Source organism: Solenopsis invicta, chromosome 1 (assembly GCF_016802725.1).
Source record: "Solenopsis invicta isolate M01_SB chromosome 1, UNIL_Sinv_3.0, whole genome shotgun sequence".
Taxonomy (NCBI): Eukaryota; Metazoa; Arthropoda; class Insecta; order Hymenoptera; family Formicidae; genus Solenopsis; species Solenopsis invicta.
The window spans coordinates 21,267,272-21,282,024 of NC_052664.1; the positions used below are offsets into that span (position 1 = coordinate 21,267,272).

The 14,753-nt window shown below is 36.8% G+C and overlaps 2 protein-coding genes across 4 annotated transcripts; one reads left to right on the top strand and one right to left on the bottom strand.

Annotated features, from left to right (window-relative positions):
- Position 1: 1 nt before the first annotated feature.
- LOC105194778 (5-demethoxyubiquinone hydroxylase, mitochondrial) lies at positions 2–3,018 on the top strand. Of its 2 annotated transcripts, none has more exons than XM_039454325.1 (3): positions 2–221; positions 2,308–2,462; positions 2,528–3,018. In XM_039454325.1, exons 2-3 carry the CDS (start codon positions 2,312–2,314, stop codon positions 2,953–2,955), a joined length of 579 nt encoding a protein of 192 aa, XP_039310259.1. In that variant the 5' UTR covers positions 2–221; positions 2,308–2,311; the 3' UTR covers positions 2,956–3,018. The 2 variants fall into 2 exon arrangements, with proteins under 2 accessions (XP_039310259.1, XP_039310262.1); XM_039454328.1 differs by lacking the exon at positions 2–221 and adding an exon at positions 308–508.
- On the bottom strand, positions 1,241–11,650 carry LOC105194776 (protein shifted). 2 transcript variants are annotated; one of them, XM_011159874.3, is made up of 6 exons: positions 11,299–11,650; positions 10,732–10,974; positions 8,024–8,164; positions 4,776–4,925; positions 2,150–2,245; positions 1,241–2,070 (listed from the first exon to the last, which is right to left on the bottom strand). In XM_011159874.3, exons 1-6 carry the CDS (start codon positions 11,471–11,473, stop codon positions 1,832–1,834), a joined length of 1,044 nt encoding a protein of 347 aa, XP_011158176.1. In that variant the 5' UTR covers positions 11,474–11,650; the 3' UTR covers positions 1,241–1,831. The 2 variants fall into 2 exon arrangements, with proteins under 2 accessions (XP_011158176.1, XP_011158175.1); XM_011159873.3 differs by having other exon boundaries at positions 7,973–8,164.
- Between the last annotated feature and the right edge of the window lie 3,103 nt (positions 11,651–14,753).

Below are 14,753 nucleotides of genomic sequence, written 5' to 3' on the forward strand. Positions count from 1 at the left end.
TGGTCCGTGGGACACGTGACTGCCGTGAGCGGCGCGGTAAGACGTAATGTCGGACGACCATAACCTGCCTGCCTGACCGTCTTCCCACCTGACGACCGACGACAGCGGGTCACCTCTCCGACGTGCTCTGGCCCTGGCCGGCCTGCTCTCGCGCGTCTCTCGCTTGTCGCTGCTCGTCGACATTCGTCAACGTCCGCTGAGGATCAGACGACCGTCTGCCGGTACTTTCCACCGCTGCCAAGAGAATTTGCCTTGCTAGAGTTGCTCGTTGGCGCCACGTTCGCACGTACACCAGCATTACTGTCCGTCCTGTCCGCTCCGCTCCGAATTTCGATCTCCGATGTGTTTTCGTCGTCTCACGTTCCGTCGATGAACGATTGTTGCCGGCATAACTTTGATTACTTATTTACCGTAAAATTGTCGCAAGAAACGTGCACGCGTAGTTCCGGGCTTACGAGCAAGATTCAAGGCAACGACTCTGACCCGTGAACCTCGATTAATTTTATCGGTGATTAATTTATTAAATAGAAATCAATATAGTTTTGTTAAAGATGGTATTGCTTTTTTTATTGCCTAACATGCTTCCCCGACGACATCTGACGTAATACAGAGCACCGTGCATTTAATAATTTCGAAGATTTCTTACATTTGTATAGAAACTTGTTAAATACATTATCGCTCTTGATTCTACGTATGTGTTCTTTTTAAGAACACAAGCGCAAAAATTTATTTACCACTTCTCCGCGATTTCCTTTGTTTTTTATTTTTTCTCTTGCTTTTAATTCTTGCTGCATGAAGCATTTGTGTCAAATAATCCTTGTTTAAAAATATATTATTCTTCGATTGATCATAAATATATTGGTGAATAGTTAAATTAGATTTTTTTATCAGAACTTTAAATTTATAAGTATATAACTAATTCTCTGAAGACATGTTTTTTTGGTACACACATGGGTCTGACTCTGTTCTCCTTACTTTATAGTAAAAAAAAATCTGAAAAAATTTATAAAATATCTCTACATTGCAGATAATCATATCATGGGTCAAATATTCGTAACCGATTCTTATCAGGGTTGGATATTTTATAAATGAAACTATAATTTTTTGCCAGAGAGAATTTTGGGTTACATTGATACATAATTAAAACTCTTTCGAGATTAGATCCATGCTATTCAAAAAATTTTTCATATAAATACTAAATGATGTCGGACTCATTTCAACGTTCATATTCCTCTCACAATTTGTAATAAAATCACATTTATTTATCTATATTATCTAAGATATACACAGAAAGAAGATAGGATAGTAGCAAAGAAGTCCATCACAGGCACACTACTACGATATTGAATTATTTTCATAATCATGCTTTCTAAAACCCTTACAGAAAATACATTTTCTTCCTATTTTGTTTTTACAATTGTTACATCTACAGTACAAAAGTATTAATAACTAACTATAATAATGTCGTAAAATGGCATAAAGCAGCTCTTTACATATCACATCTCGGGCAGACTAAATTAGAAACTACAAATACGAATTTTACATCACACTAACTACCAATCGAGATTTGGATCTTAATCTTGTGAAAGTTTTAATGTTTATCTCTTCGTCGTCGCACCAAATAAAAACAAGAACACTACAAATCATTGAATCATTTTAATATCACGAGATTCTTTCTCTACGATACGCATAAATCTTGCGTTTCTCCGTACAATTCAAGATACATATTTTATGAAACACAATCTGTTGTAATTTCGTTTGATGATTTTAAAAACAACGTCGTTTTCTAAAGAATTCGATTGTGGGACGAAAAACATTATTCCATTAATTCCTAAGCCCATTTCTTGTTTTTCTTTTGACAAAACTTTCCGTGCCAGCCGGAATCGCAGAGACACGTGTCGTTCGGTTGGCAGGTTCCGTGCTTACATGTTTGCTTACTACATGTCGAACGTTGCGACGTTCTGTGTGTGGTTGCGATTTCGCAGTGATTGCCCCTGTATTCCTCCGAACATCTGCAGATGTTTGTACCCTTGCATTTGCCTCCATTGAGACAAGGAATAACACATTTAGCTGAAAAAGCGAAAACGAGACAAAAATTATTTCTTTCTAAATTTCATGTGCATTAACGAGACACATTGCCTGTACTCACAGAATTCGCAGCGCAAGCCGAAATAGCCTTTTGAACATTGGCAGATATCTTTACGAATGCACTTTCCTCCATTCAAACATGCTTTCGTGCAAATACCTGAAATTGTTTGATGTAGTCGATCTTGGAGGAACTTATCACATTTTTTTCAAATTTTATAGAAAGATGTTGCGTGTCAGAGAACTGGGAGTACGATTAGCTAGCACATCAGCAGCTACGAGCGCGTCTGGAAAAGTACTGGACTCGATAATAAGAGTCGATCATGCCGGCGAATTGGGGGCTGACAGAATATACGCCGGGCAGATGGCTGTACTAGGTATGATTGCCAGAATACATTGCAGATGTAGATTAGAATTCTGATGATTTTCTGCTAAATTGCAGGTAGGACGACGGTCGGACCGACCATACAGCACATGTGGGATCAAGAGAAGCGACACCGTGCCAAATTTGAGGAATTGATTCGCAAGTACCGAGTCCGACCCACCGTTCTCACTCCGTTGTGGAATATCGCCGGGTTCGCCCTGGGCGCCGGTACCGCTCTCATGGGCAAGAAAGCGGCGATGGCGTGCACCGTGGCGGTGGAAACTGTAATCGTCGAGCACTACAACGATCAGTTGCGTATGTTGATGACTAGCGAAAATGTGGACAAAGAGATACTTGAGACCATCAAGAAGTTCCGCGACGAGGAGCAGGAGCATCATGATACGGGTATAGATCATGGCGCTGAACAAGCACCGTTCTATCAAGCTCTGACAAACGTCATCAAATTCGGCTGTAAAACGGCTATCTCCATCTCCAAAGTGATATGAATGTGTTTTCGAGTATTCGAGACAATGTTAAAGACATTAAAGGTACGATAATTGTCACTTGTAGATAGTGTTGTGATTTATATAACAATAATAAATTATATATATTTTTTTAAATTTTCTACATGGTGAATCAATCTTTTTCGTAGTGTACTGGATATTATATTCAAGTTCAAACTTCTTTAACACTGATTTTTTTTATGAATAATTGATTTTTTACTACACTTAAAATCTTGTATTTACGAACTTATTTAATAGAAATAATTAAAAACTTCAGATATAATTTTAAAGGATTAAATAGAAATGAATAAAAAACTATCGTGTAATCAATCTTTAAGTAGGTTTTCATAGATTTCCTTGCTTAAAAAGTCTAATAAGAAATAATAAAAATTTGACCTACAGAAATTTGATTGAAATCTATAGGTTTAGATAAAATTATATAGGATTTCTATTAAATTTTTATAGATTTCTATTATTTCTTATCCGATTTCTTATTCTTTTTAAGCAAGATTTAATGAAACTATGTGAAATATATTATGTAGTAAAAAAGATTGACTCTTGCATAAGTAATGTATATGTATGATACATATACGAGAAAAGTTCCGAAAGTGAGATATATTCTTGAAGGAAATAAGTATATACTGAAAATAAATAAATTCAAATTTAATTCACTTGAAAGAAATAAATTAAAAATTTAAAGATATTCAAGATATACATATATAAAAAAATTAACCTTAAATAATTTAATTCAGCATTAATTTGTTTTTCCATATAATTTCTAAACAGACATTTAAGCATTTATTTCATTTTATGACATTAATTTCAAAATACTTTCTAGAAATTTGTATCTATATTGTTGAACCAGTTTTACATTTCATTTTCTATTTCCAAATATAAAATATTTTTTTACGATGAGATGTTCAACGTTTTCTAATATGTGGAATTGTAATAGAAACCTAATATGCAGAAATCAGAAAGAGCAATATCAGACAAATGGAATCAATTGCATTCTAGGAACTTCTGTTTGTCAATTTTATTCATAAAAAGAAATAATGCTAACTGTAATTTAGAATTTGCGAAAACTTCATAGTTCAGATCTCGCGCGTTCTTCCTTTTAACTTTTTAGAAAGTTGGAGAAACTATTGAAAAAACATTTTATCTCGGATCAAGAAGTAAAACACAAACTGACAATAACTTGAATGCAAATTTCTATGCAAGAGATATTTTTGAAATTAAATATTATACATTGACATTGGACAAACGCTCAAATCTGTTAAGATTATATGGAAAACATGCATTATTTAATGCATTATTTAACTAATTACTAATGCATTATTCAGAGATGGGAAGTAACGCGTTACAAGTAATGACTTATTTTTGTATAATAACGATTTGATAATGACATTTCAATTTTTCATGATAGTAACAGTTAAAATAGAGTTGAAATAGACACTTGACTAGTAATTTATCATTGCATTACTCATTGAAAAAAGTAATTCGTCAGTTGACTCATTATAAGTAAAGTTACACAATAGTATTTTTCAATGAGTAACGCATAACGAGTTGATTCTTAAAAGTGACTATTTCAACCTTGGCCTAACCATTACTATTATGGAAAATTGTAATTAAATTGTCATTACCAAATTGTAAAAAAGTTATAAAAAAGTAACGACATTATTTATTGTGACTGGTTACTTCCCATCCCTAGCATTATTTAAGTTTTATTTTGGTATACATATTTGGAAAATTAAAATAAAATTTTAAAATTATCTTTTTCAAGCGTACTTTTGGAACTTTTGGTAAATTTACAGGATTTATTATACCTCCTTCGCAGTAAGGGCCGTGAAATCCCGGCGCGCAAGAGCACACGCCTGGCGCCGTGCAGTTACCGCCGTTCATACAGCTTGGATAACAAAGTGCTGTTTTACAATTAGGCCCTAAATAACCATCTGGACAGGGACCAGAATTAGGTTCTGTAAAAATAAAATTCAGTTAGATGGCACATCACGATTTGTTCACACATGTACAAACATGTATTTAATAATTATTTTTGTATCTACGATATATATTAACGAGAAATGTTTTGGCAACAAGACCAAACATAATCTCGTAGTTAATCTGATAAGATAACATTGTTCTAATACATGCAGTCATGCAGATTTAATCAAATTCTATTTCAAAAACCATATGATAAGCTACGGAATTGAGATCAATATATCATATTTTTATTTATATAATGTAACATTTTTCTTATTAATATTAAACAGATATCATTAGTGAAAAAAAATTTTGTTTGAAAGAAAACAAATCTGTCAAAAATTATATTTTATATTTAATAGAATGTAATAATAAATTTGTTAAAAATATAACGATTAACATTAAAAATAATATGCATAATTTTAATTTATATTCAATTGTTTTATAAACATTTTAATAATATATTTTGAATGTTATGATGACATTTTTTTGATGAAAATTATGTGAAGAAATTAAATTAAAGTTTTTCTATCTATATATACGTATAAAATCTCATTTCCATGGCACATGCAAACCGTGACCTTTTTTCGATTAAATTTTACTTATTGAAAGAGAAAGCTTCGATGTTTAAATATATATTTAATTATTTAACGTTTTGTACATTCGACCTGCTATGCTACGAATTATCATTGATGTATTATCGCAGAAGCGATTATGCGCGTTCGAGAGCATCATATTCTGCTACGCCCATCTGAATTCAAATAAATGAAAACAATTACGTGTCACGTGGATCGTTATTTCTAGTCTTTTCTCATTCGTGATTTGTATGATAAATTCGACCGATCGCACATGCTGAATATTTCTTTCAGTCCTCGATATTATCGGGATATTTAAGTAAAATTTAAACAGCGGATAAACATACTTGACTTGATGATTAGCAACTTGAATGCACAGAGATTGAGAGAGCTGGAAATAACGCCGAGAAGGCAGAGCAGACTCGCGCGTTCTTTTGCATTAAGTAGGCAATTAGGCACTTAATTCATAATTCGCGGGCGAACAATGACTCGAGGAAGCGTAGAGCTTGCTAACGCTTAACAAACAGTGTCAGGCAAGACGAAAAAAAATGGATGCTAATGTAGAAAATACAAGCACAAAACGGGAAAAAAATTGATTGATCTGGAATAATATTTGAGTGATAATAAAAAAAGCCAAAGCGAGTATTCTTTGAACGTCAGACGATAATAACGGTTAATTGCTAAGTGGCGAAGTGAAAAGCAAGGATTGGCGCTGACATAATTCCGCCGTGTGTTCACATTTCACAGACGCCGCATATGCATGCGATAATGATCCTTATTCGCAGATCAGAGTATTTACTCAAATATTAAATTGTAAAAGGTACTAAAAAGAAATAAAAATAATGTAGACTAAATATAGTGATCTATTTATAATCCACAGATCTATCGCATTTAAATAAAGAATTTAAAAGGTGTTTAAACACACAACGATATCTTTTCTTTTGCCATCACTATTTTTTTTAATTTGCGAGTCATACACGAGAATGTACGTGGATAGATATGGCACATTTATTGCTCATCTAGATTATTAATATTTTTTAAGAAGATTAATATTTATTTTAGAAGATTAATATTATTTATTTTTTTCTTTGATCATTTATCAAGAAGAAAATGATCAAGGAAACAATTTTGTGTTAGAAAAAGAAAAATAGAATTTAAATCTAAAAGTGAAATTCCAAAAATTTTTCTCTAAATACCAATAAAATTCCATAAACATCCATTATTTTCCAGGGTAAAAAATAAATTCTCTGAAGATTTCAGGCTTTTCTGGTTTCTCCCGGTAGTAAATATACCCTGCGGATAAATGAAACCCATCATAAGATTCTTCTTCGCAATAAACGCAATAAACGCAGCGTCAGAAATGGAGCTCACCCCGAAATTATGTTCGTTCCCGATCCTCGCTCGTCAGCAACGCTTGCCTCATTTAATACAGCAAAAGGAGCGATCGATATTACTTAACACTTTGCAGTTGTAATTAACGTAATTGCGAGTAGACAGTTGTATTACATACTAAGATAGCGTTAATAGAATCTAGCTCTGAACGAGAATGCTTTTACGCAAAAGGTAAGCTTCATAAAAGCGGTCCACGCTTTCCAGCCTTGCGAGCGGCGATGGGTCCATGCCGGTGCGCGAAAGGTCTATCGTCGAGACAATCGTCACAACCATTTTCGAATCTTAAAGAGATTTCCACAATATCTTTTCTACAATATTTCATTAGCATGAATAAATACAATCAAAATCTATAGAGACGAATATACGCGCGCATCCACAGGGACCCGAGAAAATTCTGGGACTTTGTAAGAATTCTTTTCCATTTCCTTCTGTTTTAGTAACCGATGTTTTAGTAACCTCGAGAGGCATCAAGACGCTCCTTTTCGCAACGTGACGAGAACCGAGTACGCGTGTAAAATTGGCCGCGTGCAAACTTTACGCGGGTGTGAGGAAAAGGTCCAAGTTGAGAGCTAATCGATTCGCCACTCCCTTTGACACCTTGACAAACGCGGCGATCCTCGTTTGGAGCAGAAACCTCGTCGCGATGATCGAGGCTCGGAGCAACCGTTTAACGACATAACACCCATAAATCTCCCGTGGAGCGGCGGAGATTCGACGCGCCTCCCTCGCACAATTATCGGGGCCCATCGTTCCGGCCGGCAGGCGGGCACAGGTACAGGTAGATAATCTTTCTCTTACAAAGTATCAAAATGTGCGCTCACGCGCGCATCAGATGCATGCCACGGCTGTCGATTAAATAAAAAAGAAGAGAGGCAGTCGGAACGAATGAACCATCCGCGAACCGGATTTCGTGGGCGCGCGTTTCACGCGACGCGACGCGCGGCATCCTCGTCGGCGGAGGCGAGGGAAAGATCCGGAGAGCCGAGGGAGAGACCCGGCCGATTCCCCGACTGCCTCTCCCGCATCGATCAAGAGCATGCAGCAAATTAGGCGATGAATTACTGCTGATACAGAACTGTATGTGCGAGTGAAGAGGTGGTGATCGTGGGCGCGACTGACGCACTCACCGCGCACGGTGCATTCTTTTGTCAATTTGAGACCGAGGGGCGTCCCGTCTAAAGGTTTCCCCTTGCGGGTCTCGATCACCAGACTGATCCCAAATTGCGCTATGCCCGATTTCCCGGCGCAAGGTAGAAGAACGCTGAACTCTGCAACGGAAAACAAAACAGTGCATGAGACCTCTGCTCGCTGTAGCTCAATTTTCTCTACTTTCCATCTCTCCCCTTTCCATCAACCAACGATCGTGTATTATATGCTTTTCATCTTAATTTTGAGTTTCAATTTTAAAATGCCTGTTCAAATTTTAATTCAGTTCATTAGTTCAGTTAATTTTTATTTAAAAAAAAAACGTTATACATAATGCTATGTTTTTGAAAAACAGACTCAGTGTCACGAGGGTTTTGAATCTCGCACACTGAAAAAGTATGATTAATAATAAACATGCTCAAATAATAGTTATAAAAGCTTTGATGGAATAATTTCAATATAACTAAATATTTAATAATAATGTAATATTTAATAACCATTTAATTACTTCCATTACTATGTTTGAGGATTGCCATTAATATTATAATTGATTAATATTATTAAATATTTGGTAATGTTAATCAAATTGAAATTTTTTCATCAAAGCTTGGTGAAATTTAAGCTGCATTTACTATCTAAAATCGAAAAATCAAGTTAAAGTTATTAAGAAATCATCGAACTTGATCCTTGCAAGTGTCATAATAACTTGCGCTCCGGTCGAACGAAATAAATCTTCGAGCAAAAAAGGAAAATATTTCTATACAAAGAATACCCTCGTCTTCTCTTTTAGATTTCAGGTAGTAGATTTCACGGCGTCCTCACCTTTGATTGTGTAAATAAGGACCGTCAGCACGGCACTTATGCAACACGTCGCATAGAGAATAAATAAAAGTTAATAACGAGTTGAACGTATTTGCGATCGCGAACGTGTGCACGAGGCTTCGTTATTTTAATGTGTCGTAAAACGTGAAAGTGGCGTGATCTCAGCAAATTCAATAAATTCAAATAAATGAAAAATTGCAATTTATTTTAATTTATTCGAGTTCGCGCTTTAGACTTCCGGAGTATTTTTAGATTCAAATAGACTCAAATAGATTGAAGTACGAAATACGCTGTTCATCACTTTAAATTCGAATAAATTCATGTCTCTATTATATTATTTGTGAATTTAAATCAATTAAAATACGAAATGAGCTATTCATCATATTGAATTTGGATGTATTTATTTATATTATTTTTTTTATTCAAATGGATTCAAAGAAACTGAAATGCAATTTAAAAATGTCGAAATGAATTCATTTCTATTTGTTTCAATTCGTTTTCGTTTGCTGGGATCGTAAAGACGTTATTCGAAGTGCGAGAGCGACTTATTCGCGAAAATGACATTTTGCCAGTCGATAAAAGTCAAACGTGCATTAATTAGACTTCAGTATTCGGCGTCCGGAGGAGTCCAAATACACATTGACTGATAAACGAAAACGCTATTAGCACGTTAACGCTCATCGATGCTAAGCGAAAAATAACTGGAAACGCGAGCAAAACGAATGAACGTTTTACCACAATTTATCCGATTATTCAAATTTTAGATCAGTTTTACCTCGGACAAAAAATCGCGGATGTTTTTCGCATATTTAGATTTCGACAATCTTTTCCCTCGTTGCGACGTATTTTCTGCCTTATTGCGAGATTTCACTTTATTAACTTCGTGTTTTGATAAATAGGGTCACTGCATCGATCACTGAACAATCATCAGTAAATGGCTCTTTAAGAAAAACATAAAAATAATAAGACTTCAAAATAAACTTGAAATCAAATGACAATTCTTTTAGATCTAATTTCCATGCAGATTTCATTAAAATATTTTTTACTTGAAAGTATGTAATTATATCGCGGGTTGATTTTATTTGTCCATTGACTGTGGTGCAGTGAACCTATTTTACGCTTATTATCAATATAAATATGCCGCTAAATATAACGAGATTTATCTCGGAGCGTTTTATAAACAACACCAAATAATAATAATAATTTAATTTCCCCAGTAAACGAAAACAAATTAAAATGGATAGAAATAAATTCATTTTCGAATTCTTGCTTCAGATTTTTCGAATCTATTTGAATCCAAAAATAGAGTAATGGGGACATGAATCCATCCGAATTGAAAATATTGAATAGTTCATTTTTGTATTTCGATTCATTTCAATTCAAAACGATGAACAGCGTATTCATTTCAATTCACTTGAGTCCATTTGAATCCAAAAATACTCCGGGATTGAAACGCGAACTTGGATAAATTAAAATAAATTGCAATTTCCAATTGTGCTCCAATTTTACACAGATACTCAAACGTAATATTAGAATATTCCATGAAATTTTTTCTTTGTAATTTTTACATTTTGATATATGATCCTTAAACTTTAATTAATTTGAAAACCTGACGTATTAGTAAAATTTGGTTTACGGCATCGTTTTTAGCGAAAATCTATAAGAAACACCTCGTTTGATTTAAAATAATTTTTGGATGTAGACTGTTATTGAACATTGCAATGACGGTATGTTTCTTGATACTTTTTGGTTTGTCCAATGACAAGTTTTCTTTGACGAAAATGCGAAAGATGCGTCGTTTTACTCCGCGTCGCGTAAATTAGCTTATTAATCGCAATTTATATATATTAACATGTAAAATGTTTACCTTTCGGCCTCTTGGGCACCCGTCCTTGCGTTTTAATCGTGATGGATGGAGTTTTCAAGATGCTCTCGTCGTACGACTTTAAAAGAAAAAAGTTGTAATAGTACTTTTTTACTCCTGACTTCCACGTGAAGTTCACGTGGGACACCTCGCTCGGAATAATCGGCAGTTTATTCTCAAACTCCGGATCCAAAAGATAAGGGAGCACTCGGCCCTCCGAAATCGCGTATATTTCCATTGCCAGCCCTGCATTAGCCATGAAAACAGTTTCATACTTTATATTGATGTTTACCAATTTCTAACGTCGTTGACCGACGTTGCCCGATACTACGAGTGGTATCGGATTTCTCTCTCTCTTTCTCTCACTCTCCCTCCCTCTCTCTCTCTCTCTTTCTTTCTTTATTTCTCTCATCTAACAATACTTTTGCACCGAATTTATCAAAGGTATGTATCTCGAGAGGAGCATCGGAGGAGCAGCGATGATACGAAGAAAGGGGAGTCGCGCGTATCATACGGGCATAGAGGGGAAGAAATCCGAGGGGGTCTCACTCAACATCTGTACAACTGTACCGCTGAACATCTTGATTTGCTGCTGGTCGATCCAGAGGGAGATGTCACCGGACGGCTTGTGGCCCGCCGCGGGGTTCTCGGAGCGGAGCTGGTGCCGGGCGAGTACGCCCGCGTCCAGGAGGAGGGCCAGCACCGCCGCCGCCGCCGCGGCCAGGGCGGCCGCAGCCGATCGCATAATAATAATTGCCCGCGACGTGCCGCTCAGTGCCGCTGCCGCCGCTGCTGCTGCTGCTGCTGCTGCTGCTGCTGCTGCTGCTGCTGCTGTTGCCGCTGTGCCGCCGCAGCCGCCAGGTGTTGCACGCACACCGGTGAAGGAGTCCGCCCCGCCGCCACCTCCGCCGCCACCGCCACCGCCCCCCTTCCCCCTGACAGCCGTCGTGCGTGCACTGGCGGTTAAACGCGCAACGCAACGCAACGCGCCCGTACCCGGCCGCCGCTGGCCGCTCACCGCTGACCGCTGCCGCCTCCCTATATAATATTAGTTGAACGTGCCGGGGCGTGCGTGCCGTTGGCGATCCGACGCGTGAAATCGGAGGATTTCACGGGCGCGCGCGCGCGCACACCGGACACGATCGCGCGGCGCGTCTCCTCTAGTCCTCTCCTCGCGCGCGGCGGCGGAGAGATGCCGGAGAGATCCCGCGGCGGCGGTGATTTCAACGCACGGTTGTCTACCCCCTCGATCGGTAAAACAGAAGGGCGGAGAGAACGAGAGAGAGAGAGAGAGAGAGAGAGAGAGGGGAAAGCGTTCAAGGGATGAGGAAGAAAACGAGTGTGTGAGGGGCGCGCGCGCGCGCGCGTGTGTGCACACACACGCTGGAGGACTCTTCTCTCGCTCGCGAATGATGCGCGCGAACCGCGTCGCTCCGCCGGACTGACTGACTGACTGACTGACTCTCAATGAGAGTCGAGGCACGCGGAGCGAGTAGCAGAACCTCTCCGTGGAGCGAGATAGAGATCTCGCAGACGGACCCGGGGCACGCCGGGGAGCGAGAGCGCCGTCGTCGCCGCCGCTCTCGCCGCTGCGAGTAAGGCTGCGTGCACAATGCGCCTCGGCGGATCGCCTCTTCTCATCGCTCCGCTCCGCTCTCCGCTTTGCCCTTGCACCTCTCCCGCGCGCTTTTTTTTTTTTTCGTTTTCTTTTATTTTACCATCTCAAGCTCAATTTAGACGATCTATAATTTGCGACGGAATTCAAAATAGAATGCTATTTATAATTTTATGTGCCGGATATTGTAACGAACGTGTGTATTTTAATATTTTTTGTCTTAGAATGTATGCTCGTGTGTATGTGTATTTATTAATTATTTGAATTGTTTTTTTTTTTCATTGCACGGTATATGAAATTATAAATAAATTATAAATTGAAATTAGAATTCTCTTCTAAAAATTCTGACGCGAACTATAAATTGTTTAAAGTGGGCTTTATCGATGTTTTAAGTTATTAACGTATAAGTTAACTTGTTAAATTTTATAAAATTCACGTTAACTTTACAAGTTTTATATTGTAAGTTAACTATAAAAACAATGATGACTCAGTTTACAATTGTAATATTTAATTAAATGATAAATTTGTAAGTTAATTTTGTTAAACTTTGCAAAATTTACGTTAATTGTATAATAACGTAAGTTAACTAGAAGAAGATTAATGAAGACTCAGTTTATACTTGTGATATTTTATTATTAAATGATAAATATGTAAGTTACTTTGGTTAAACTTTGTAGAATCCATATTAATTTTATAATAATGTAAGTTAACTAGAGAAAGATAAATGAAAACTCAATTTATACTTGTAATATCTAGTTAAATCGATAGTACATTGTAAGTGATAGTACATTGTGAATGAAAACAGTTGTTGAAGATAAAATCGAATATTATTTTAATCCAATAATCTCTCTGATATGAAAAATTTTAAAACATTCTAGTTTTAATTCAGATCTTTTTAAGCCATTTGCAATTTTAGGAACGTAACATTTGTCTATAATCAATTAATTATAATACAATTTTTACACTTTTCTTCTTCTCTCCTGAACATCTGCTTATAAATTTTTTCACTCGCGTCCTTTCTTTTTTGCGATTAATCAAATTCGAAGAATATTTCCAAAGCCATGTTTGTATTTCTCGCAGTTGTCCACACTTATAGATTAATTTCTCGCGAATCGGAAACCAATTTGTTTAAATGTATAATCACCCATTTTAAAGAAAGTGTTTAGATTGATTTTGTCGAAAGCACTGTACGTACGCGGAAATCGAAATTTAACGAAAAAAGTGATAAGAAATCTTGGACCGAGGGAACCAGTTTTTAACATCTTTCGTCCGATCGCGCCGGTTCTCTGCTATCTCTCCCTCATCTCTTGCGTTTTCTCTCTCTCCCATTCCTCATATCTTGTCGACAATTGAATTTTACTTCCGTGTCGTAAATTCGCCACATCATGCGCTTGCATCATTATTCTGTTCGACGCGTAAAATGCTTAAATTACTATGAACATTCCTGCATGTAAAAGATTGATCAAAATTGAAAAAAAAGAAAGGAAAAGGCCGAGGATATATTGAGAGCTGACACTATTGAAAACTGAATATAACTGAAATAGGCGAAAGTGTTTCTTTGATGTAGATGGTATCGTTTTTATTTTACGTTTATTTTCCCGTTCCAGCATTTTTTAGATTTCTCATTTTTATTATATCTCTATTTTTATACGTATATTCAATTAAATTCATTATCACATATTCGCAGAATCCTATTTGCAGCGTATGTTCATAGACACGTGAGACGTTCGTGACGAGGCGATAGTTTTCCTAGACTGATAATAAGGTTTGCATTCGTCGATAATCGGAAATAACTGGATCAGATCTATTTCTAGACCGATCTGCCGAGATACTCGGCTCCGAGAGAGGCCTCAATGAATGACCAATAGTATTCGTTGTATTCCCGGGTCGAGGGATGGGCTACCTAACAAGTGGTCCATTGTTATCCTACGCGGCTGAGGTTACCATCTCTCCCATCTTTCGTTTTCTTCCTGCTTTGTCTTTCTTCTTCCGGTACATGGACTACGTGAATATTCCCGAAAATATCCCGAACCGTTATTGTCCGAATTTTTGAACGCAAGTCCTGAAGAACGTCTTCGAACTCTTAAATTTTTCCTGTATGAAATATTCGACGCCGCCTCTGCGACTGTTGCTTGTAAAACAGTCTGTAACGAAAAATCTGTGATGTTCTAATTGTAAAGCATAATCTTCTTTAATCAAATTTTTTTTCAACTCGGGGAATTCAAAAGTATATTTTCGCTTCTTCTACAGAAGAAATTTAATTTAGAATGGTAACAATTTTTGCTTTCACTCGTCTTTTAGTCAGACAATTATATGAAGAAGCATAAATTGTATTAACAGGATGTTGTTACTTTCTATGTTAACCAAAGAGATAGTGTAGATATATTTTTACATAATTTTATCTTTGTAT